At 47.6% G+C, this 26,399-nt stretch overlaps 1 protein-coding gene and 1 pseudogene across 1 annotated transcript in view; both read left to right on the forward strand.

Moving 5' to 3' along the window:
• Positions 1-6,717: 6,717 nt before the first annotated feature.
• Positions 6,718-26,399, forward strand: part of NALF2 (NALCN channel auxiliary factor 2) — a 29,060-nt gene continuing 9,378 nt past the window's right edge. The window contains exon 1 of the mRNA XM_020883012.2: positions 6,718-8,565. Within this exon, the coding sequence (XP_020738671.1) occupies positions 7,696-8,565 (870 nt within the window). The 5' untranslated portion in view covers positions 6,718-7,695. The remainder of the gene's footprint in view (positions 8,566-26,399) is intronic.
• On the forward strand, positions 21,423-22,806 carry LOC110130785 (coenzyme Q-binding protein COQ10 homolog B, mitochondrial pseudogene; annotated as a pseudogene).

Here is a 26,399-nt window from a genome sequence, read left to right on the forward strand (position 1 = left end):
GGTAGAACTAGGTTTCTGTTAGGTAAAAGAGGTTGAGCATGCTGATTAGGGAGCAGCTGGTCAAGAGGGCTCTAGTGGAAGACTCAGGAAAGTGAAGAAAAACTGGAAGAATGGATTGGATAGTAGTACTACCACTACTCTGATAGTAATGTGAAATTCAATGGGAGGGTAGAGGTGAGGCTTACACTTTGGGAATGAACTGATGACATCAGGAAATATGGATCAGGGTGGATTTACTCCTAGTGTCTATAAGGAGTTATCAGACTCTGGGCCTAGTGGCCAGAAAATCAGGTCTCTTGGCCTGGGTTGGTGGCAGCTGCAGGAGCTGCAGGCCCCAGGGTAGAGGTGGCTGACCATCTCTACCATTGTGGGCTACAGTGGAAGAATCTACGGTGAGGTCACTCTGTCAATTTCCTAGAATTGAGGTTGGATTCCTCACACTAGAAATTGGAAGCAAGAGGGAAAGCCCAAGATGGGCTAAGATATGGACATTTACTTCTCTTGGTTTGGACTGAGAAGCTGTCAAAGTATCTAAGATGAATCCCCTGAGTTGGAGGTCTTAAAATGGGGCCCGATATCTGTCTGCACCATCTGTGCCAACTTACTCACCACAGCTGAACAATCAAGCAAGCTGCAAATGGTCTCTGGTATTCAAATCTCGGAAATTACCCAGAATTACCAGCCCTTTTCAAAGAGGAGGTAAGGTGAGCATGAATTCTTATGTTCAACTTCTACCTCAGCCACTTTCTAACTGGGTAATCTTAGGCAAATGACTTAAGGTGTCTGTCATCATCTGGAAAATGGAGACAATAACAGTTCCAATCTCACAGAATTGCTGTCATAGAGGATTAATTCAGTTCAGTTCAGTTCAGTCGCTCAGTCGTGTCCGACTCTTTGCGACCCCATGAACCTCAGCAGGCCAGGCCTCCCTGTCCATCACCAACTCCCGGAGTTCACCCAAACCCATGTCCATCATCAGTGATGCCATCTAGCCATCTCATCCTCTGTCGTCCCCTTCTCCTCCTGCCTTCAATCTTTCCCAGCATCAGGGTCTTATCAAATGAGTCAGCTCTTTGCATCAGGTGGCCAAAGTATTGGAGTTTCAGCTTCAACATCAGTCCTTCCAATGAACACCCAGGACTGATCTCCTTTAGGATGGAGTAGTTGGATCTCCTCGCAGTCCAAGGGACTCTCAAGAATCTTCTCCAACACCACAGTTCAAAAGCATCAATTTTTCGGCGCTCAGCTTTATTTATAGTCCAACTCTCACATCCATACATGACCACTGGAAAAACCATAGCCTTGACTAGTCTTGACTAGACTTGACCTTTACTGGCTTAATATATGTAAATGCTTACACTGGTACCTAGGACACAAAACAAGTACTGTATAAATGTTTGTTTTTATTGTTATTGATTCTCTCTCCCACTTAATCTCTTGATACTACCCTGCTTGCTATAACATCCCTAGCTCTGAATCCTAATTTTAAAAATTACGTCTGAGCCTTCCCCCTGGGTCTATTTACCTCTAGACAAATAACCTCAGGTCCTTCAAATGTTCCTCATATAATGTGGCTGTTGGTGCACCAGCCTAGTGACTCGCCTTTGGACACTCTGCACTTTGTCATGTATCCTTATTTAAAGGGGATGTCCAGGATGGAGCACAGTGCTCTGGGTGGGATGTGACAAGTGTAGAGAAGGGCAGAACCATCTTTTCTCTTGTTCTGGTTCTATACTTCTATTAATGCAGCCTAAAGTCTAATTACCTCTTTTGGCAGCATCATCACTCTGTTGGCTCGCACCGACTTTACAATCAAATCAAGGTCTTTTTCACACGTGCTGTGGTTAAACCAGGCAGGTCTCTTCTATCCTATGCTAGAAGAACAAACCAGCTGTAGTTGCTGTGAGGAATTTAAGTCCAACAGTCAAAGCCCAGTATCTGCAGAATTTACTAAAAAAGGAAAGGTGGTCCAGTCAAGCAGTTGGTGGTTGGGGTTCATGACAGATGCTTCCATTTGCCTACTTAGTATGGATTTCTCTTTCCTGATCATTTACAGTATCCCAACTTTGCTTGGAGCAGCAATGTGCCCAACTAAAAGTATTGGATTTCCCAGCTTCCTCTGTAGCTAGGAGTGTCCATGTGACATAGTTCTAGTCAAAGAGATGTAGGTAGAGATCACTGGGTAGAGTGCTCCATTCTGGATAAAAAAAGTAAAGCCTCTCTAGAAGCTCCATTGTCCTTAGCCATCTTGCCCTGTGAATGTTTCCCCTTCTTTCTGTCTATAATATAAACAGGAGGTCCAGAGCGACAGCAGCTGTCTTGTCACTATGAGACAAAAAGCAAGTAGATGAAAGCTGACCCTAAGGGTGGTGGAGATAATAAGCCAGGGTCTGGATGGCATTTCTGAACTTCCCTTCCATCCCTGGGCCATGTACTCAGGGAAATTTTGTTGCATAAGACAAAGAAACCTATCTATTTAAGCTACTGTTGTAGAGTTGTCTATTTCTAGCCTAAAGCACACCTTAACTGACTTAGGGTTATAGTATAGGAAAATTGGGCATCCAAATGGAAGGTAAACATGACTAGAGGCATTCAGGCATTTATAAATACAAGTGGGCAGCAGGATCAAAGGAATCTATCAGTAAGCCATCAGCCACTGTGTTAGGGCTTGGGGTTAGGACTCTCTCCCTAGATGGTGAACTAAAAGAGCATGACTGGGCCTAGGCCTTAACATGAGACTGGTGATCAGGTTGCAAGACTCAGACATAGAACATGAGACAGAAAGCCAGGGATCAGAACTGAACAATAAGATAACTTCAGTGGAAACTTGAGATCAGACTCAGACCTGTGGCAAAGGGACTACTTGTTCCTGAGTTCCAGTGCACAGAGTGGGGTAACTTCAACCCTTCCTGTCTTAGGACAGGTATAGCCTGCAGGTGGGAGGGAAATTAGTCCAACTATGGAGGGAGGAAGGGGACAGAAAATGGGATCAGGCAACACCTGACAAGCTTTAGCTCAAGTTGTGCTTTAAGCCTCCTGGCGGTCTTCTTCGATTCACCTTTAATTACGGGCTCTCGTTTTCATCTTTTGCCCATGCCCTTTTAAGATCTGAGCTTAACAAGAATTTCCCTGTGTCACCACATTAGTCTATTTAAATGGATCCCACTTCTATTTCTGCCTAATTGTCAGAATTTCACTATGGGGAAAACCTCCTTCTACTCCAACTTGTCCTCTCCACTGTCCAGTTCGAAGGCACTCTATCACTCTTCTTGGGCTCCCCTCAGAAGTGATCCACCTTTATCCTCCGGCTTTAGACTCTGCTGACATAGGAGCAGGTATAGGGAATGGGCTGGAAAGAAGGCTGGCCAGGGCCCACAAGCTCTGGGGAGCAGCAGCCACCCCCCCCCAGCCCCCCACCCCACCCACAAGGCTGTTCTGTTCCAGTGGTCTGATTAGAGGCCAATGCCTTCCCTTCCCCATCCCAATTTCTTGTGTCATCTAGAGCAGGAGAACTTCCTCTAACCACGGATGTGCTACCACTTCTCCTTTGTGTGCACTGGGTACTGTGTGGATCAGTTATTGCTACATTGCATTCCTGTGATAAATGGACCTTTGTGAGACACTTTTCATCCTGTCTGTGCTGGACAGAAGGGAGGGAGTCTTGCCTGAGTGACTTCTCACAGAAAGCTCCAGAGGTGCTCAGAGCTGATAGCCTAGGCCTGGCAAGTTGCTCTTTCACTGGCACTCAAGAATGTCAATCATTGTGGTCCTGCCAATCATCTGTGAACTGGGTATCTGTAAGCCATTAGCCTTCTTTTTTAAACAGAACACTGAACCCTCCAAGGACTAAACAAAGAATGGCTCTGGAAAGATAGTTCCTAAGTGGGCAGAGGCAATTGTGCCCATGACACTAACTCAGACACTTTAGTTTCATCCTCCTCCTTCAAGCCCTGTCTCTACTTGATTCCTTATATCCAGGCCAGTCCCAGGTTCGTTCAATTCTACGCCTGTCATTTCCCTCCCAGGTGCATTTATCTCTACTCCTGCTGCTGCTGGCCTTGTTCAGCCTCAATACCTCTTACCTGGACTACTAACCAGTCTCATAATTGGTTTCCTTGCCTTGAGTCCTCCTGCCCCACCCCCTGCCCCACCCAACCCAGCTCCATCCTACAGCCAAATCAATCTAAAAATGAAAATCTGATTGTGTCACCTCCTGCTGAAAACCTTTCAACCTCTCCCATGGTGCTTAGTACCCTTGGGATAAAGTCCAAACTACTTAGCATGGCACCCGGGGCCCTTCATGATTTGGCTCCTGCCAAATCTTCAGCCTCATTTTTGGCATTGCTCCCATTTCACACCTAGTCACAATGAACTATTTTGCAGGTTTCTGAGCACGCCATTCTTGGCTTTGCTCCTAGGCCTTTACACATGACATTCCCTCTGCCTGGGACATCCTTCACATCCTTCTCTCCTATTTGTCTAGCCAACTCTTACTCATTTCTTAAGACTTGGATTAAACTCCCTCAGCCCAAGACACGTATTTTAGTGCTGTCTGTGTCTCTGATGCCTAGTACAGTGTCTGGAATATAACAGATCCTCAGTAGATGTTTGCTGAGTAAATAAATTAATTTACTCAGTGACCCCATGGACTGTAGCCCACCAGGCTCCTCTGTCCATGGGGATTCTCTAGGCAAGAATACTAGAGTGGGTTGCCATACCCTCCTCCAGAGGATCTTCCCAACCTAGGGATCAAACCCAGGTCTCCTGCATTGCAGGTGGATTCTTTACCATCTGAGCCACCAGGGAAGCCCAATAAATGAATGAATGCTCCCCAACTCAGTTGGCTGTGTGCAAAATCATCTCTGACAGATGCTGGCAGAGTTGATCAGTCCCTCCCTCTAAGGAGGGAGCCCTCTCTCTGTCTCTTGCATATTATCCTTATTATACTGGGTTGCAATTCTTTCTCTAAAATTCTGCCTCCTTAATTCAACTGTGAGCATCTCAAAGGCAGAGCCATGTTTGATCCACCTCAGGCTTCTACCTAGTCTGCAGCATAATGCTTGAAGTATAATGAATAAGCCTCCCAAAGACCTGACAGTTTTGTCCCTTGTCTCATATTCCTTTACTCTCTTCCCCACAAATTCTCACCACTAATATAGCCAAATTGTCACACTTGTAGCTTCACAACCATACAAAACTCTTCCTCATCCCTGAGACTTTTCACCTGCATCCTCTTATTTAATATGTCCTTCCCTCCCACCCACTCAAATTCTGCTACTTCTTTAAGAATCGGCTCAAATTTTCCCTCCTCCAGAAATCTTTCATGCATCTGTCCCAGCTCACCTCTGAGTAACACTAATGATGCCCACCCATCTCATTCAGCCCTGGGCATCCCCTCATGTTACTAACAGGAAAACCAAAACTCAGAGAGAGAAAGAGGACTCTCTCAAGGGCACAATGCATGTGCAGTGGTAGAACTATTACCTGAACCCAAGTCTCCAGTCCACGAGTCCTCTCAATAACCAAAATATATGTCTTATCTATATTTTCCTCATGAAGACTACAATTTCCTTGAATATAAGACTATCTTCCACCCATTTATCTTTCCAGGACTTAACTGGAGTGTTGAAGGCACTAGAGCCAGACTGCCTGGGTTTCTCTCTTGGTTTCATTGGTTACTAGCTGTGTGACTTTAGACAATCTAACCACTCTAAATCTCAGCTTCCTCATATATAAACGAAGATAAGACAACGCCTATGTAATTAGGCTGTTGTGAATATTAAATGAAATAATGAATATAAAGTGCCTAGCACCTAGTATACACTCAATGAACGCTACTACTTTCTTAATTGTTGGTATTCTTAATACTAACAAATCCTTGCTGGTAGTGGTTGATCAAAAATTGGAGGTGGGAGTTACTGGGGTAGGAGGCAATGAGAAAAGGAAGCAAACAACCAGCTCAGTCTGAGATTTGGTGGAATCCAAACAAGGTTAGTGGCGCGGCAGGACGTTTGTACGTCTGAGTTCCAAGTGCCATGTGACTGTGAGGGCCCCAAGCACATGGTTCCATCCTGGCGGCGTAGCTTCCCTAACTCTCGCTCAGCTATTCTCAGCAGTCTGTAGGGGGAGCCAGGAAGCTAGGACAGGGAGAGGTTGCTGGAAATCTTACTAAGGGCAGACACCCCATCGCTACTACCCACTGTCTTGCCCCTCCAGGACGCTCTCCAAGCTCTGTCCTCTGCGGTAGCTTAGCCGGGAGCTGTCCTTCAGCACCAGAGGCCGCCTTGGCCTCAGGCAGGACAGTGAGGGCGACAGCGGAGTTAGGGACAAGGGACTGGTCCGATCCGCAGCCGGCTCCAGCGTCGCCTAGTCACGGGAACGGGGGCGGCGACCCAGGGTGGCAAAGAGACGCTACCAAGGTGCCTCCTTTCTGCCTCTAACAATCACCCTCAGAAGTCCCCTAGCCCTCGGGGGGGAGTGAGCGGCCGCTACGGGGACGAAGGCGGGGGCCCGGGTCTGCGGGGGAGGGGGAGCGCCGGGGCCTGGGACTCAGCGTGCGGCGTGTGCACGCGGAGAGCGGGCGGATGAACGGAGGCGCTGAAGTGAATGGAGTTGGGGGTGGACTGGAAACATCCCCAAACAGCACAGGCTGCTGCCGGCTGCGGGGTGGCGGGGGGGGGGGGGGGGGGGGCGTAAGTCCTGAGGCGCAGGCGCAGTCGGGGCCCCAGTCCCGCTCCCTCCTCCTCTTCGTGGCTCTTTCTCCGCCCCACTCCCCCCCAAACACACTCGCACACGGGCTCTCAAGGTGTTCTCCGCACAGCGGAAGATGGCGACAGACTGAGGGGGCATGGCTAGCGGGAGCCACGGGGCCGTGCCGCCCGGCGGCTGCCACAGCGGTCCGAACGCGAGGCGGAAGCTAGAGGCGCACTAAGTAAAGCCCCGCGTCGGCGTCCGGCGCCTGTGGCGCCGCGGAGAGCTAGGTGGCCCGCCCGAGCCGGAACTCCGGAAACGACGGGCGCTGAGCCGGAGCGGAGCTGGCCCGGCAACGGCCCCGGCGAACAGCCAGAGCGCGAGCGAAGCCCGAAGGGCCGGGCAGTGGGCCGGCCGGCGGGCCTAGGAGGGCGCAAGCGAGGCAGGGAGCGGTGCGGAGCGGGCAGCCGGCCGGCGGGCGGGCAGGCGGACGGGCGGGCGGGAGCGGAGCGGCGCGGGGCGAGCGAGCTGAGCGGAGCGCGGCGACCGGGCCCGCACGGCGGCGCTGAGGGGCGCAGAGCTGCGCCGAGCCGAGACGGCCGGAGCGGAGTGCTAGCCGGGCGGCCGCCGGCGCGGAGTGGAGTGGCGCTGAGCTCGGGGCAGCTGAGGGGCCCGACACTATGAGGAGTGCGGCGCTGCCGCCTCAGCCGCCACCGCCCCAGTGCCCCGCACCGCCCCGCGCCGGGACGCTGGGCAGTGCCTAGCGGGCCGGGCGGCCGCGCCCGGGCGGCGAGCGAGGGAGCGCGGGACGGGCGCGAGGACGGCGCGAGAGCGCCCCGCCACTCCGGCCTGAGTGGGGCCCCGGGCCGGCCTGCCTCGCCATGCAGCCCCCGAGGTAGAGCCTGGACGGCGCCGGGGAGCGCGGAGCGGCGCGCAGCCGCCCTCCCGAGACGGCCGTCCGGCCTCGCGCCCGCCTGCTCCCTCCAGCCCGGACCCCCCTGAAATATGTTCAGGGGCGCTTGGATGTGGCCCGGAAAAGACGCCGCCGCGCTGACTATCTGCTGCTGCTGCTGCTGCTGGGCTCCCAGGCCGAGCGACAAACCTTGCGCCGACTCCGAGCGGGCGCAGCGATGGCGACTGTCCCTGGCGTCCCTGCTCTTCTTCACCGTGCTGCTCGCTGACCATCTGTGGCTGTGCGCGGGGGCCCGGCCCCGAGCCAGGGAGCTGAGCAGCGCCATGCGGCCGCCCTGGGGGGCCGGCCGGGAGCGGCAGCCGGTGCCTCCTCGCGCGGTGCTGCCCCTGCCGCCGCCGCCGCCGCCGCCTCCCGGCCAGCCCAGCGCGCCCCCGGGCACCTGCGGCCCGGGATACAGCAACCTGACCAAAGCCGCCGCCGCCGCCGGTCCCGGGCCGGACTGCGGCGGCGTCCCGGAACCCACGGGGCTGGACGCAGCTTGCACCAAATTGCAATCTTTGCAGAGACTTTTCGAACCGACTACCCCAGCGCCCCCTCTGCGGCCCCCCGACTCCCCTTCCCGTGCCCCGGCCGAGTTCCCCACCGCCAAAAAAAACTTGCTCAAAGGCCACTTTCGGAACTTCACTCTTTCCTTTTGCGACACCTACACGGTCTGGGACTTGCTGCTGGGCATGGACCGCCCCGACAGCCTGGACTGCAGCCTGGACAACCTGCTGGGGGACCTGCTGGCCGTGGTGGCTAGCCCGGGCTCCGGGGCCTGGGAGGTGTGTAGCAACTGTATCGAGGCGTACCAGCGGCTCGACCGACATGCTCAGGAAAAATATGACGAGTTCGACCTCGTGCTGCATAAATACTTACAGGCAGAAGAGTATTCAATCCGGTCCTGCACGAAAGGCTGTAAGGTAGGGACTGGCGTCCGCGGCCACAACGGCTGCCGCTTTGGCGGCGGGAACGGTGGCGGTGGAACCGGGAGAAAAAAGGTTTCCCCCTGTACCCACCCGACCGCCTCCCATCACCCCCACCGTTCTCAGTGGGCCACGGGTAGTGCTGCTGTGAGACCCTCCGCGGAGAAGGGGCCTCAGGGATTTAGGTCAGGTAACCACCTGGCCAACTTATATTGATTCTGGGTTTGGGCACCATCGGACAAGGGCTTTCTTGCATCCCGCCCCCTGCATGAGGCGGGAAGGGTTGTTTGGGGGGGAGGGCCCAAGTCAGCAAAGGGGTGGAAAGAGGGCTCTGGTTCCCCCAGCCCCCATCCTTAGCCAGCGGTGCCCCTTTCCTTTCCTGGGCTGGAATGGAAGGTCCTGGGACTGGCTGCTACAAGGGGAAGGCCAAAGGTGAGGGGAAGAATATTTGCCATCTAGCCCTCACTCTTCAGCCTCTGCCAGTGGGTGAGGGGAGGGTCGCTTGGTCGTGGGACACAGCACACTGCTGACCTTATATGACCTGAGGTGGCTGGTCAGAGCCTAGGCAAGTGGAGCCCCGGGGTGCCTGTTTTCTCCCAAGAAAGGAAGCTGCTAGCTCCTCTCCCCCGACAAGAGAAGGAGCTGGGAGCGAGCACAACAGCTTGTGAGAGGGTCACTGGAGGCTGGTGCATTACAAGTCTCAGGTGCCTTCCCAGCACACTGGGGTGGCAGTGGAGGAAAAGCCGGCTTTCTAGCTGTTGGGGACAGGCATCCAGAGGAGAGGCGAGGCTGCTGCAGAATGCACCCGCCTGGGGCAGAGCTGAGTGTTGAGAAACTTCTTGACCCTGAGCAGGGTCGTTCTGGACAGTGAGTGTGTGAGGGCTGTAAACGTTTGGGACATGGTGCTACTCCTTTGTTTGTGCAGCCTGCCAGGTGGCCTGCCTTTGAAAGGAAAAGGAACAGCAAGGTCAAAGGGTCAAGTGAAGAAGAGGCCAGGTGGGGTGCTGGCCTCACCCATCCTAGAACTGGGGGCTGAGAGGGAGATGGTTACCTCCCAGCCTAGCTTGTCTCCCTCTGAGGCTTTGGGGAGGGGCGGAAAGTGCGCCTTTCCATGCAATGTGACACCGTGGCCTTCTGCAGGGTTCCAAGTTCTCGGTGGGCTCCTTAGGGATTTGAGCAGGGGGTTGGGGAGGAAAGGGGTAGCTCCTTGCTCCTGACTTCACTTTCTTGTTCTCCTTTTTCCTGTTCTCGTAACCTAGCAGTCTCCCTCCCGCCTCCCTCAGCCTCAGCTGACTCACTGCCTCACTCACACTACCAAATGAGATATTCCACTTCTTAAAGGTGTACAGACAGATAGACATGCACACACTGCCAAACAGCACCACCACCACCCCAGGCAAAGTCACACAGAAATGGAGAGAGGTCGGCACACCCACAAACTGTGCCACTGAATCAGACATGGTGTCATACACTTGCACATCTCCCTAGCATTTCAGAGACACACAGACAGAAGTACTGTCACATGAGAAAAGGACACATTTTGTCACATAGGGATAGACATACACCCTTGATGTCAGCCACAGATACACACACTCAGCACAAACAGAAGGATGCAGCCCACTAGCAAGTGGAATAAAGGATGTCTGTCTTTTTGTGGTCTTCACTCTGACCCCATGGCCCTGACATTTTCTTTCCCACAATCTGCAGGATAAAAGAGAGACCATGCCACAACTTTCCCATGGGGTTTTCTTTTTCTCCAGGTCACAGTTGGCTTCAAACTCTGTCTGATGTGGCACTAAATAATAACCCCTCCCATTGATTATTTTTATCAGGCAGTTTGATGGAGAAAGGCAACTGGTCTGTTGGATTCAGGAGGCCTGATTATCTCTACCACTTGTTCATAGTGTGACCTTGGGCACGTCACTTCACTTCTCTAAGCTTTTGTTTCCTCATTCATAAAACAAGGATAATAACCCTGGCTCTGCCCACACTCTGAGACTTTTGTGAAACTGAAGTGGGAGGAGGTAGCTGATAATATTTTGTAAGAATAATAGAACATCTGATGGTGATGTCCTGCTTAGGGTTTTTATCCTCTCTCACATATATTATGAGATCACAACTGCCTGGGGAGGCTGGTAATACCAGCATCATTAGCTCCATTTTACAGATGGGGAAACTGAGGTGCAGGCTCAAGCAGTTTACCCCAATGCCACTCAGCTAACGAGCAGGAGTACCAGGCCTCTAACCCTCATGGTGTTGGTGCTAAGCCCATGCTTTGGCCATGGTGTCTTATGTAGTCCACAGTGGCCTGGGTCCTCCCTGCTCTCCTTTGTCTCCTTGTCGCTTTCGCTCTCTCACTATCGCTCTCTCTCCCTCTCAAGTGAACTCCGCCTGCTCTCTTGCTGCCTGCTGTGCCAGGAGAAGGGCAGTGCAAGCTCCACGGCTTTCTTCCTGTCTTTCCCACCCTCTCCGAGGATGTGCTCTCCCTCCGCTGAGGCCTACACCCACAGGCCTCTCAATCCAGCTGTATTACAGGCCCTACAGGAAAAGACAGCCCTGTTCCCCTCCTTCCTGCAGCCTCTCTCACTTCACCCCAGTGCCCCATCTCTATCCCAGACCTTTTTTGCAGATCCCTAGTCTGACCTGCAGCTTCAAGCCCTCCTGCCCAGTCCCTCCCCCAAATGGGACCCCTTGGAGATAATGCCCTGTCCTCCAAGCTTCTCCAGGGTGGAAAGCCCACAGCCCCAGGCCAGGGTGAGGAGGCCTCTTCTGCTGCTGGAAACCAAACCTGGAGACTTTGCTCCAGGGCCAGGTGACACCCCCCCCCCACCCCATCCCCAGGGGCCTGTCCCGAGTATCTCAGATCTTTCCGGGGCAGCCCCAGAAACCCTGTTCTCTCCCTTTGCAATATCTGCCCCTGTTTTGGGCCACACAGGGCCCCATGCATCATACCTGTCCTCACTGCTGCCTGTGACACCTCCCAATTTAGTACCAGCTGCGACATTTCCTTAATGTGCGACTGACTTCCTCTCGCACAGCAGGGCGATGATAACTTAGACTGATGCCCATCCCCACCCTGGCCTCTCCCAACCCCCAGGGCCACTCTCCACCCCTCCCTTAAGTCCCTGTGCAGGAACCCCCTCAGGCTTTGCCTTCCTGCTCTGCTTGGCCCTCCTGGCCCTGCCTACAGTTACTGGACCACCCCCTCACTCCCCCAGCCCTCTCCATCTCCCAACCCTGCCAGGCCCTGCCTGGTTCTGATTGCATCTTCCTTAACCCCTGCCCCTTCCCTATTCTAAATTCAGTATAGTCTGATGGGGACAATGGTGAAGATGAGAACAAAACCCTGACCTCTTCTCTCATAACTCTGATCCAAGAGGAGATAGAAGCCCAAAAGAAGGCCAGTTCTCAGCTCTCTCACTAGCCATAGGGCCAGGGAAGGATGCAGTAGTTCTGTTCTCCTCTAGACTGACCCGCACCCACCTGGAAGATTGTATATTTGGTTCCGGGTCTCACACTGAGCAGGTAGGAGGAGGCTGAAGCCCAAGTTCTCCTGGATATAGTTGAAGGAGCTATTTCACCAGAAGAGGAGACTCAGGAGGGTATGGTCTCTGACTTCAGACCTCAGAAGAGTTGTCGGGGTGCCAAAGAAGAGATATGTCCTGCTTAACCCCAGGGGAACTTCATGGTTAGAAAGTCCTAGGCTCAAACCCAGCTCTTTTACCCATGTGACCTTGAGCTAGGGACTTCAGCTCTCTCATCCTCACTTTTCTCATCTGTAAAATGGAGCTAATTCATCAGAATGGCCCTGTGAGCTCATTATTAATGAGAAATCTGCACAGTACTTAGACCTGGCATATCAGAGTTGTTCAGTTAACAGTTTTTTTTCCTTCCAAAGAAGAAACAGAGTACCTTGAGATGTGAGTTCCTGCTCCCAGGGGAAAGGTCTAGGCTGATTCAGGCAGACCCCTGGAGGACATGCTGTGGAGATGACTGACTCCAGATTATAGGGCAGGTTGGACCAGCCACCTCTGAGGTCTGTGTCAGCTCAGAGCTCAGGCTCGTGAGCAGAGGCTGCTCCCTCAGCAGCAGTATTGAATAGAGAGGGCCAGGAAGGAGGCCTAACACCCACAAGCAGGGGAAGGGGCTGCCGGAGTCAGCACCTTGCCTTCTGCCCTTACTCTAGGGGCCCTGCTCTTCCTCCACTCCGGCTGGCAGCTGTTTCTGCCTCGCTGCCTTCCTCTCTCCTCCCACCTGCCACAGCTTTCCTGCCAATCAGGACTCCCAGACTAACACTGGTGCTGCGAGCAGGAAGCTCAGGGCACTGGGCTAAGGGCAGGAGCCCCAAGTTGGCAAGTGGTCCCTGTTGTCACCCAAGCTTGGAGGCAGGGAACAGTGCCCCACAGTCAGCCTCCCTGACCCAGGGTTCTTACAGGCAGAGAACCTGTTCACAGGATGAAAGGGGGGGGTCAGTCAAGAAGCAGGCTCCTAGGAACCATGGCAAAGCTTTGAGGAGGGGCATCCAGATCCGTGGAAGTTCGTTGGCCACAGACTTGAGCACTGGGCTTCTGGGAAGGGCCAGCGATAGGAAAAAGGCAGTGTTTGTAGCTCACACAGGATGTAGGAGTGTAAATATGGGAGTGGGAAGGTGGCCTCATGCTGCCCACACCACTCTGAACCCCTTCACCCCTATCCTGACCCACTCCACTCCCAATCCCCACATTCCCCCCAATTCTGACCCACCACCAATATCCCCTATCCATACACCAAGGACCACACAATTTTCCCAACCTTTTGCTAGAAGGTCTCTCTATGTTAGTCACTCAGTCATGTCCACCTCTTTGTGACCCCATGGACTGTATCCCCCAGGCTCCTCTGTCCACAGAATACTCCAGGCAAGAATACTGGAGTGGGTAGCCATTCCCTTCTCCAGGGGATGTTTCTGACCCCAGAGATCAAACCCCAGTCTCCTACATTGCAGACGGATTCTTTACCATCTGAGCCACCAGGTAAGCAGAAGGTCACCCTAGACCCTTCCCAAACCACACCTGCACCTCACTCTCTATTTCTTATCCCCACACCTACACTCCTCTAGTCCCCACTTCTCCCCACAGTTACCCCCACCTGCTCCCACCCCTTCCTTTCCCCCTCGCCCTTCACTGCTCCCTTCTAACAGCCAGCCCTCTCCCCTCTCCCATCCTGCTCCGTTCCCCTTGTCTCTCACACTTCCCAAACCTTTACCCTGCCCCACTGTGATCCCCTTCTGGCCTCATCCCCTAAGCACTATACCTCTTGCCCTTGTCACCTCCATGCCCCCTCACCCCTCCCATCCCTCACACCCCACTCACTGTTTGCTTCTCTGATCCCCATCCGTCTTCCTGCCCCCTTTGATCTTATGGTCCCCTCTCTCCCTCGCTGCTCTTTTTCTCCTTCCTGCCTTCTCTCCTCCCCACTCAGGGTGGACATGTGCACACATGCTTAGACACATAGACACACAGACACACAGTCTTCTTCATGGCAACTTCCCATCCTTCCCACAGGCTGGTGCCTGACTACTATAGTCACCATAGCAACGGGAACCTCCAGGAAGGATACACTGGTATCTCCTGAAGGTGGGGGCGGGGGGGAATTAGGTGGAGGAAGGGAGCCCAGCAGCCTCCCACCCATCTCTTGGTCTGGCTGAAAGAGTCTGCTGAACACAGTGGAGGGAAGGGTGAGGAAAGGGGAGACAGTGGGTGCCGGTGGGGCTTAGACTAAAGGAAGGCCAAGGATCTCCAAACACATCACAAGCACGGGAGGGTGCTCCTAAGCCACGTGGCTGTGTGTTGGTCTCCTCCTGCAGCATCAGTATCTCAGGGAAAGGGCACACCCACCCTTCAGTGTGTGGGTGCATCTGTAGGACACCTTAGACTCGAGGGTGGGAGTTTGCCCTAGAAAAACTTCTCCCTCAGGGCAGTCTTTTCTGTTCCCACCCTGTGAGGCTGTTTACCTGTTGTGTGCCCTTGCACACGAGAATCAGACCTGCCCCTCCCTGCCCCCAGCTCACATCTCAGCTGCATGTGGATTCCAGCTGCAGGTGTTTGTTGGAAAGCCAGAGGCAGCTTCTGAGGCTGGGGTAGACAAATGTGGGCCTCCAGGAGCACCATTCTCTGATACTGAACCAGGAGGCTTCTTGGGAACAGATATGTTATTCCTGTGGTTACAGGGGTGCAAACCAGGGTGTGTGCAGTGATGCTGGACCAGACTTTTCTTCCTGGGCATGTAAGGGGGTTCAGAAAAGCCTGAATTTTTGAGCCAAACAGGTGCTTAGAGGGGAGAGCAAGGGTACCAGGTGAGTTGCAGCTGGCCCTGGGGAAGGGAGAAGTTACTGTGGAGTAACAGGAGCTGCCAGGGCCAAAGCTCCTGTTTGAATGGATTCTGGAAAAAGGAGCTGGAACCTGAACCACAAGTCTCTGGGCCAGAAGGCAAAAGGCAGGCTGGCACCAAAGAAGAAAGAAAAAGGGGAAAAGAAAACTGCCAGCTTTCAAGTGCCTGGGAGATGCCAGGGGCTTTATGTGTGTCCATGAACTCAGTTAGTTCTGACAGTCATCCTAGCAGCAGGTACTCTTATAATCCTTTTTTTACAAATGGGACAACTGAGGTTCATCAACAGAAAGGGACCCATCCCGGCCACATAGCTGAAAGGTGGGAGGATGCCACAGAAACCCAGGTCTGTCCGTTGTCTCCCCAGTCACACATGGATAAAGACGTTCTTAATAAACTCCCTCCAGCTGTCAGAGGCAATGCCCAGCTGACTACTGAGAGACTGGAGTGAGAAGCTGACCAAGTGCCAGGGGATCCAGCAACACCTAGTGCCAACTTGTAGGGAGCCCCTGGAGTGGCTCAGATCCAAAGTGGGGACCTACCAGCACTGTCTTTGTTCAGTACCCCAGTCTCTCACCCTTGAGCCCCAGTGATAATCACTGGTATCCTCTTGGGATGGTGACAGAAGATGAGGAAGAGAGGTGTTTACTCCCTTCTATTTCTAAAGGCTCTTCCAAGGAGATGGGAGGAGCTGGATTCCTCTTGCCTGGAGGGAAGGTATCTATTATGTTCTCAACCCAAATCTTCTAGAAGGATCAACCAGGGCAGGAGAGGCCTGAGCCCTGCCCAGCCTTTGCTGGGAGAGAAAACTATAAGACCTTGTTACCCCAGAGCCTCTGGGCTTTGGACACACAGTTCCCATGCCAGGGTTTTGGTGAGCCCTGGCCTAGGATGGCTAAGCTTCTCTTAGAGGTAGAAGGAAGTGCAAACTCACCAAGCTCTGCCTGGAGAAGGACATGTGGCAGTGGTGGGTGTTACTATTGTTCCCTGTCTCTGTACTTGGTTTCCAGCAGATAGCATGGCTACCTGGCTGATCTGTAGAAGGTGAGCATATCTGCTTAGTGTTGTACTCAACTAAAACTTCCAACCAGGTATAATCCTTCAGAACTATTATAGACTCAGAATCTTAAAAGAAAAAAAAACTTTTTTCTCAATTACCAAAAAAATGATCTTTGAAATGTTTTGAAAAATAGAAATGTAACAGTTTGAAAAGGGTCCTTGAGATGTTCTTAATGTTAGTGTATTTCCTCCCAATATGTCTTTTTGTGGCATAGTTTTTTACTGTAGTATAATATACATACATCAAATTTACCATTCTAACCATTTTTAGGTGTACAGTTCAGTGGCATTAAAGTATATTTGCAGTGTTGTACAACCACCTCCACTATACATTTCTAAAATGTGTTTATTCTCCTAAATAGAAAGTCTTTACCCATTAAACAATAACTCTCCGTTCCTCCTCCCCCAGCCCCTGGTAACTTCTATTCTTCCCATCTCTATAAATTTGACTATTCTAGATAATTCATTTAAGTGGAATCATATATACTTTTTGTCCTTTGTGTCTGGCTTATTTCATTTAACATAACATTTTCAAGGTTCATCCACATGGTAGCATGTATCAGTACTTCATTCTTTTTTATGGTTGAATAATATTCCATTGTCTGGATATACCACATTTTTAAAATTCATTCATCTCTATGGACACTTGGGTTGTTTCCACTTTGGGACAATTATGAATAAAACTGCTATGAATGTTCATGGACAGGTTCTTGTGTGGACCTATATTTTCATTTCCTTCCATCTTTTGGCTACTGTGAATAATGTTGTTATGAACATTGGTATACAAATATCTATTTGAATCCATGCTTTCAGTTCTTTTGGTTGTATACCTAGACTTGCTGGATTACATGGTAATTCTATATGTAACTTTTTGAGGAGCCTCCATATTGTTTTCTACAGTGCTGTGCCATTTTACATTCTTATGAGCAATGCACAGGGTTCTAATTTCTCCACATCCTCATCAATGCTTACTCTTTTCCTTATTTTTTTTTTTGATAGTAGCCATCCTAATGGATGTGACTATATATTTTTTACATAGTTGAAATCATCTAGGTTTTTTACTCTTCTCTTTCTAACTTATTGCTAAAGTTATACTGAGTATCTTTCCATGTAATTAAATATTAACAAACCATATTCTTTTCTTTTTTTGGCTGCACCACATGGCGTGTGGGATTAGTTCCCTTATCAGGGATTGAACCCGGGCCCTCGGCAGTGAAAGCACAGAGTCCTAACCACTGGACGACCAGGGAATTCCCACAAACATCATTCTTGATGAGCATATAATATTCCATCCCATGAATTTAGTGCAGTTTATTTACCTAGTCCCCTATTATTAGATATTTACTTTCAACTTTTATAAATAATGCTGTGATGGATAACTTTGTCCATAAATCTTTGTCACATCTACAATTTTCTTTTTCTAATAAATTTTCTACCTCAATCATTTTTTCTTATTTCTGTACTTTGTAAGTTTCTTAAATCACAAAATAATGTACCTTCATTGTACCAAATCTAACAATACAGAGGTTTATAAAAAAATATTTAATAATCTTCCTGTTCCCTCCTCTCCCAGTCCTACTGCCCTGAGGCCACTGATGTTAACAGTTTGGTGTGTATCCTTCCATCCCTCTTTCTGAGCTTACATCAGCATTTGTACACAAAATGATTCTTTCCCTTGTTTTTCATACACGTGAAAGCATATACATTAATTCTGCAGAATGAGCTTTTGGGATGAGTCTTATGGAATCAAAGAGTATTAACCTTTTTAAAGCCTGTGGCATACAAATTTCTTTCCAGAAGGGTGATTCTAATTTAAACCCTCACCACAAATGTGAGACTAATTTACCACTCTTGTCCAGTATTGAGTATCATATTTTTAAAAACTTTATTAATTTGGAGCTAAAAATGGTATATCATTGGTTGTAATTTGCATTCCTTAGGTCAAACATTTGTTTTTCTTATTTATGGGCCATTTGTATTGCTTGCTTTGTGAATTGTCTGTTTATGTCTTATGTCTTTATTATTGATTTGTATGTACTCTTTTATGTGTATTAATGCATTTTTTCTGATTACATTTATGGCAGTTTTTTTTTCATTTATTATTTGACTCTTGGAGCTGAAAGGGGTGCATTGGAAGGAAAGGAACTATCCCAGGCACTTTTATATACTTTATCTCACTTAATTCTTATATCTGTCTTGTGCCTATATATTTATCCCAATTTTACTTAGAAGACTGGCTCAGAGAGGTTAGGTAACTAGCTCAAGGTCATCCAGCTAGTAAGAGTTGGAGCTGGAATTTGAATCCAGGTCAAATCCAGGGATTTAGTAACCAGAAGGCAATGGTACTACCCAATCTGTACCAGTGTAATTTTACTATAGGTAAAGCTTTGTGCTACTTGATTTACAGACATCATTTACAGAAAGTTTAAGGATATATGCTCTTACTATCTCCATTTTGTAGATGAGGAAATTATAGATCAGGGAATTTAAGTAACTTGTGTGAGGTCTCATAACTAGTGACAGCAGATCTGACCTTTGACCACAGGACTGTATGAAGTTAGAGATGTTTGACCCTGTCTTCTCCCTATACATGCTGCCTCCCTAGGGACCATCTTCTTGGATACAAACTGAGGCTCAGGGAGAGAGAGTACTTTGCTTACAGTCACATAGCAAATTAGTGACTGAGTCTTTCCCTCCTTACAGATGACTTGTCTAGGTTCTTACAGCCAGTTAGTGGCAGAACCCCACTCTGGCTAACCACCTGACTGGAGCAAAGGCTTTTCGATGAAGAACATTTACAGAGCAAACTGGGGAGAAAGAACAATTAGGTAGAGTGTGTCACTGCCCTGAAACCTTTCTAAAGGAATGAACTCTGGTATTGGAGCCTTCTAGAGCAAGGCAGTTGCAGGAGCCCCTACATGATAAGACCTAGGACAGGAAACCTCATGTCCAAAGACAAGAAGACCTTTCTACAAGGAGACAGCTGCCTTCCCATCACCAGTTGCTAAAGCGGGAACAGTTGCCTCTTTTCAACACTCCCAGGGTGTGTGTGTGTGTTTGTGCTTGCACACATGCATACATTTAGAGAAAAGAGGAAAGGGAGTGCTTTGATGGAGGAATGGAAATGGTCTTTTGTAGCCCCTTATACTTGAATGTTCTTCACCCCACACCCCCTTACAAAGAAAACTTATATCAGGAATGAGCTGCATACACAGATTTTAGAAAATCACTCTCCCATCCAGTCCTAGAAATCTCTCCCCCAACTTGACCTGAAATTCCATCAAAAAGATTTGAGTAACAAGCTAATTACTTCAATGGTCATAGTGAAATGGAGGGACCATCCAAGAGGCAATATCATATATAAGAGCTTGGGCACTGAAGTCCAGGTAAACCTGACTTCAAATTCTGGCTCAAAATCTGCCTACTACATAAAACAGTTGTTGAGATCTTTCATCTCTCTTGGAACCTCACTTTCTTTGAATTCAAAACTAAGAAATTGGGTCATTGTGAGGTTTCAATAACATATAACATGCTAATCTCTCAAGAACACAGTGCCTATGAAATGGAAAGTGCTCAAGAAATGGTAGCCACCATTATTGTTATTGCCTGTGTGGCCTTGGATGAGCTATTTAAATTCTGGTCCTTCCTGTTCTCACCTGTAAATATGTCTCCATCTCAGGAGGTGGTTGTGAGGATTCAATGAGTTAATAAATGTCAGTTGCTTAGAAGAGAGCCTGGCATATAGTAAGCACTTAATAAATGGTAGCTATTATTATTCTCACCTTAATTAGATGTGTTTAATCTAAACGACTGCTTAATACTCAATTGAGATCAACAACACTTTCCCTTAGGAGGAGGAAAAGGTAATTTGGGAGCAGGAGGTGACGTGTTCGGTGTGGAGGTGGAAAGTTAGGAGCCAGAAGGTAACTGGAGAGGGTCTAGTGAGTGAGAACACAGAGACGTGTTCAGGTAGGAGAGTGTAGAGCCAGAGGGGAAAGACTCCAAAGCCTTTGTTTACCTCACCCTCAGAGACCAAGCACAACTGACAGGTCCTTTTAGTAGGTCTCTGTTCTTCCCATCCTGTCATCTGTTGAGCAAGATTCTGTGTCTGAGGATGGTGTAAGGTAAGGGCAAGGAGCTGGTTTCAGAATGATCCCCGCAGGAAGCTGGAGATGCCTGCCTGAGCCCAAGCCCAGGATTAGCAGCGTGTGGCAGACAGGCATGCCTGTGAGCAGGCAGTGGGATTTCATGCCCAGCACGTTTATGTGCAGCTCAAATGACAACACTGGTTGTGGCACCATTTCTGTGGTGGGTAGCCTGCACTGCTTGGGTGCAGAGGCCACCCAAAGTTCTCCTCCTCTCACACTAGTTCTTCTCTTTGGCTATGGGACCACTCATTAATTTCATTGGCCTGTTAACCTGGCCCAAGCCCGTGGCCCAGACAGTGGTGATGGAATAGATGATCCACGACTGGACACTAGGACCTGGGGTTTTGGGGCTGAGTCTGGTAAGGTTGATCAGGTCAAGTTTGGGGGACTTTGTTTTGTTGTTTTTGAAGTTCATGGCTGCATATTAGTTTATATTCTTATTTTCATTTTATCAAAGTAATATTTGTTCATAATTTTAAAAGACATATAAGCTACATATATATACTGAATCTTCAGTTAAACACTTAGCTTTTTCTTTTGATATTTATTGTCACATTTTTCATGATGTGCCAATACTGCTGCTATTTTTTGACTTTTCTATTTGAAATATCTTTGTGCATGTGAAGATACACACATATACATACATACATATATATATGTATATCTATCACATATATACATATATATATGTATATCTATCACATATATACATATATATCCTTGTAGCATCTATCTCTTTTAAATTATATATAATATCTTTTAAATAATAAATAGCAATCTCAATGCTTATAATTAAAGCAGAAGCCCTCTGTTCCAACCCTAAGCCTCATTCTTCAGAGTCAAATACTTCTAAACTTCTTAGCTGTTTCTTCTGATATTTACCTCCACATCTCTAAATAATATGCCAATATTATTATTTCTTGATTTTTTTTCTGATTTAAATATGTACTGACTTTTTATAGAGGGATTTAGCTGTCATACTACCAGTAGCACCATATGCACATTCCTCTCATATATCCAATATTGTCATATCATAATTTCTGGTTTTAACAGTATCCCATATTTATATTATTAAGATTATAAATATTGTTCATAGCTGAGTCATGTAGAATACTGTGATTATATTTTCTTCCTTGGCCAACTTGTTTTCCTGGAGTTAATAATTGCCTCTTTTTTCCCCCATTTGCTTAGTTTTCTATGATTTTTTTTTTTTTTTTGCTAATGCATTCCCAATTTCTCCATTATAGCTGTAAAATCCATCCTTTTCTTGGAGATCTCCACCTTCCTCCAGTCTGGGCTAGTTGCTGGAGGCTTGGCTTTTAAGTGCTTGGATTTCAAGTGCTTAGCAAGCATCTCTTCTATGCACCTAGTTCCTTGTGAAGTCCTGAGGGAAATACACAGATATGTAAGATACAACCCCTGTCCTCAGGGAACCTACAGTCCCAAGAATGTTAATAATTCATTCAGATATCTCACCAGAAGGCTTGAGCGCCTTCCAGAGACTTTGATCTAAGCTATGTCTTTGATCCCACACTCTAGGCAGAACTTCCTCCCTCCATCTCCACTAAATTATCAGAAGAATACATATAGTCTCCCAGAGAGCAAATGTGTTCTTAGACTGTATTAACAGAAACAGAGCTTCTAGGATTGGAGGACTGATACTTCTACTTGACTCTGTTGATAAACTCTGTCTAGGGATTGCGTTTAGTTGCAGGAGACATGGAAAAATAGGAACTTGTCAGAAGATGATGATAGCATAGCAGCTTGGACCAGTCAGAGGGCCCTGAAAAAGGTGGTTTTGGGATGTTGTCCAAAGTTGGCTGTAGCAGCCAGAGCCCCAGCTCCAGCACAGGGGCCTGCGCAGAATGTCAGATATTTAGCTCCCTGTGGTATACTGATGAGCAGAACTCTTCCACTACACACTTCAGTTTTGCCTAAGGAGATATATGCAAGAACTTTCTTCAGAATCACTGCACCATTAATAAACAAAAGAAAAGAATATTCAGAGAGGAGAATTATAGGATGTTCTATGCAGGAAATATATGATGTAGTATTAGGAATGGAGGATTACAAGCGTTTTGCTCCTTGGTGCAAAAAAATCAGATGTAATATCAAGGAGATCTGAATACTGCAAAACATAATTAGAAATTGGGTTTCTACCTGCAGTGGAGCACTATATATCAGTAGTAACCTTAGTGTAACCACATTTGGTAAAGGCATACTGTGCTGATGGGAAGCTCTTCAATCATTTGGAGACTGTTTGGCATTTTAGCCCAGGTCTTCCTGGCTACCCAAGAACTTGTACTTTGGATTTTTTCAATTTCTTTTGAATTTTGCAAACTTCTACCACAGCTTGCCACCTGGATTTTCAATGAAGTTGTAAAGCAGATGATATCTGCCTTTGAAAGAAGAGCATGTAAGCTGTATGGTCCAGAAACAAATATACTTCGGGAATTAATGCTTCATGAAGTTCATCACACATAAAGAGAAAAACAAAGTGGTCACCTACTTGCAACTAGTTTATTTACTTTTAGGAAGTGCTTTCATCATTTGCTTTTAGAAGTCAGAAAGAAAAGTGAAAGAAAGTGAAGTCTCTCAGTCATATCCGACTCTTTGCAACCCCATAAATTGTAGCCTGCCAGGCTCCTCTGTCCATGGGATTCTCCAGGCTAGAGTACTGGTGTGGGTTGCCATTTGCTTCTCCAGGGGATCTTCCCAACCCAGGGATCGAACCCAGGTCTCCCACATTGTAGGCAGACACTTTACCATCTGAGCCACCAGGGAAGTCAGAAAGCATTTGTCAAACCTAGCTTTGATTATAAACTTGTACCATTGAAAATTTGCACTTGAAATATGGAACCACGTGTATGTAGAATTTAATCAAGTTTAATTCAGACTAATATGTATATTAGCATATTTATAATAATGGGGTGTCATCACTGTTGCTAGAATACTGACATCACTCTTCTGAACAGAAATCAAAACTGTAAATTTAAACCTTTTAATTATCATGTCACCTGAAGAGGATGGTTGAGATACTCATGAAGTGTGTATAATATTAACCATATCATGTTTAAATTATTAAATTCAGACTATTTATAACTTATTGTCTTAGGGCCTGCCTCATGGCTTAGGATATTGAGTAGTCATCAGATAAAGTAAAACTTTGACTTAAAAATATTGTTAATGAAGGTTCCCTGGCACTTTTCTTATTTTTAAATTGTTCCTATGGGTAGTGTAGATAATTCAGTGTTAAACTGAGTTTAACTTCCAGATAAATAATTTTTTGTTGAGTGGTCCAGAGTTTTAAGCTACTTTTCTCTTTGTTTACAACCCTCTCCCCAGTCCTTTGACTGCTATTTAATAATGTTGAATCAGTGTCAAATTTTGTCTATAGCAATGGACAATAGATGAAGATAAATTGGTTGATATGTCTGCAGCACCATGCATCCTTATTTTCTATTTATTGTGTGTATTCGCTTTCAATAATGTATTTCAAACTGATATTTTTGTAAACAAATCAATGTAAGGACTGAAGTGGTAACTTAATAAAGTTAATTTGTTTAAAAAACAAAAAAATAGGAATTTGTCTGAATAGGAACAACCAGGATAAAACAGAAATAGAAACTACATCCCCCAAAATAGTTGAAAAACTAGTTTGGCTTCTTGGAAGAGTAGTGTACACATAGTTCTCTCCATTTTTCTTCCTCACAGTCCCTTTTAAATTGGTTTTTGTCCCCACTGCTCCACTGAAACTGCTTTAACCATGATGAAATTGCCAGCATGTCCTCATCTGCTGACCACTCTTATTCTTTGAAACTTTCCTTCCCTAATTTACAGAATGCTACTCTCTTCTGTTTCTTTTCCAAGCTCTTTAACCACTCCCTCATCTTTATCATACTCCCTTCTTCTACCTACCCCCTAAATGTTAATGTTTTCCAGGGATCCACTGTTGGTCCTTTTCTCTATGTATTCATTCTCCCTAGGCAACATCCTCTACTTTGGCTTCCACCATTGCTTTATCAGTCAGAGTGAGCTAGGTTGTGCTGTAGTAGCAAACAATTCCCAAATATCAGAGGCTTATAACAACAGTTATTTCTTGCTCATAATACATGTCCAAAACAGGTCATCAAGGAGCACCTGATCACGATAGTCACCAAGAGATCCAGGCTAGTAAAAGACCCATTTCAACATCACTTCCACAGTCAGCAGCAGAGGGAAGAGAATGTGGCAAATCATACTCCAGCTTCTTAAAGCTTCTCCCCAGAAGTGATCCAGGTCACTTCAATTCACATTTCATTGGCCAAAGTCTTATGGCCACAGCTAATTTCAAAAGGTGTGGGAAAGTATAGTCCTGCTATGTTCCTAATGATTAACTCCTTAACCATTGGTAACTCCCAAACCTTTATCTCTAGCCCAGACCCTCCTTCTGAACTCAGACCATTATGTCCAACTGCCTCCTTGACATTCTACCTTGCCTAGTATATATTGACCTATACTTCAAAGTCAGCATGACCAAAAACTGAATTCATCTTCTTGACCCCCAAATCTACTTCTCCTGCTTTCCCTTCCTTAATGAATGAAACTACTATTCATCCTGCCACCCAAACAAGAAACCTGGTAGTCATCTTGACCCCCTCCCTCACCCTCAATCCCCATATCCCTAATTTATCTCTTCTCATATCCATCCCCTTCTCTCCATTTCTTAATTCTGCTGCTACTGCTTCGGTTGAGGCCCCCACCATCTCTCACTCAGATTGTGGCAATAGTTTCCTAGCTGATCTCTTTACCTCCAGTCTTGATGCCTATAATCCATCATCCACATTTTCAGAATATAAATCTAAAAAGTTAGTCATAGAAGTGATAAGCAGTCTTTTAAAAGCAGTTATTTAACACTCACGAAAGGTTCTCTGTTGCCTATAGGATGAAGCCTGGCATCCAGAACATATCATAATATATTATGATATTATGGGCATGGCCTTCCTCTGCAGCCTTGTCTCCCATAATGGCCCCCTTTGTATCCTCTAACTATGCTGAACTACCAACAGTGTCTGAATCTGGCAGTATTTCAAACCCCCAGGCCTTTATACCTGCTTATTCCTTTGCTTTAAGTGCACTTATTCCTGCCATATTCTATCCAGTGAACTTCAACTCATTTTTTCCAAGCTCCAACTCTAGCCTCTCCCATATGGAAATGTTTTCTTATGCTTCACCCCTCAAAACACAGTTGATCCTTCCTCCCTTTATGGGATCACTTGTACCAAGTACATACTACTTGTTACAGTGACTTTTAATGATTGATACACAAGGTTGTCTCTCCTGCTCCTTAAAGATAGCAATCTTGTCTTCCCTATCTCTGTCATCTTTAGCTCTCCAGCACAGTGCCAGGCACTCAAACATGTTCAAAAAGTGATCATTGCAGGAAAAAAATGAATTGGAAGACCTGGCCTGATTCAAGGAAGTTTACAAATACCTCCTGCAGGGCTGGCATGGAGACAGGAAGTTTATGGCCCCAGAAGAGCTAGTAGGAGCAATGAGTAATGCCACAAAGAGGCATTATGTCAGCTCAAAAGGAGAAAGAATTCTTTAGCTGTGAGAGTTGTCTGAAGGTACGGGCTTCCCTAGGAGAATGTGCGCTATGACAAGAGGTTTACGGTCAGTAGCTGGATAAGACGTGGCAGTGATGTTAAAGTGGAACTTCCAACAGCAGATAGGGAGGTGGGGTTATGATTGTCACAGTCCTTTCCACTCTTGCATGGTCATGAACCTGCCTCCTCTGCTCACCTGATTGATGGGTCATCTAGGCTCCTTCAGAGAGCTGCTCTTATACCAGGGACACCACTTCTCCACTAACCAGGCTGCCCCTGGTCTTGGAGCAGGTGGCCTAAGAGGCTTGGAGGTAACTGGCCCCTCTGGAACTACACTGACTCTGGGTTCTTATACACCTCTCCAGCTATCTCCCCTGTCTTTCCTCCAGGCCAGGCCAGGCCACTCTGACTCATGACTGCTCATTCTCAGCAGCAGGAAAGCTACTGCTTATTTTTATAGCCACTTAAGTAAAGCCATGTCACCCACCTGCATTTGCTCTGTAATGCCTCTAATCTCAGTCTGACTTTGCCAGTCCCAAAGAACTACTCCCAGAGTCATGTCCATTATCTCCCTCCCCTGGGTTGGAGAGATTGACTTTAACCTTACCCTGTCCTGATGCAACTCTTTGAAAGCCCAGAATCAGAAATAGGCGCACGTGGCTCTTTTCAGACC

This window comes from Odocoileus virginianus, chromosome X, assembly GCF_023699985.2.
Source record: "Odocoileus virginianus isolate 20LAN1187 ecotype Illinois chromosome X, Ovbor_1.2, whole genome shotgun sequence".
Taxonomy (NCBI): domain Eukaryota; kingdom Metazoa; phylum Chordata; class Mammalia; order Artiodactyla; family Cervidae; genus Odocoileus; species Odocoileus virginianus.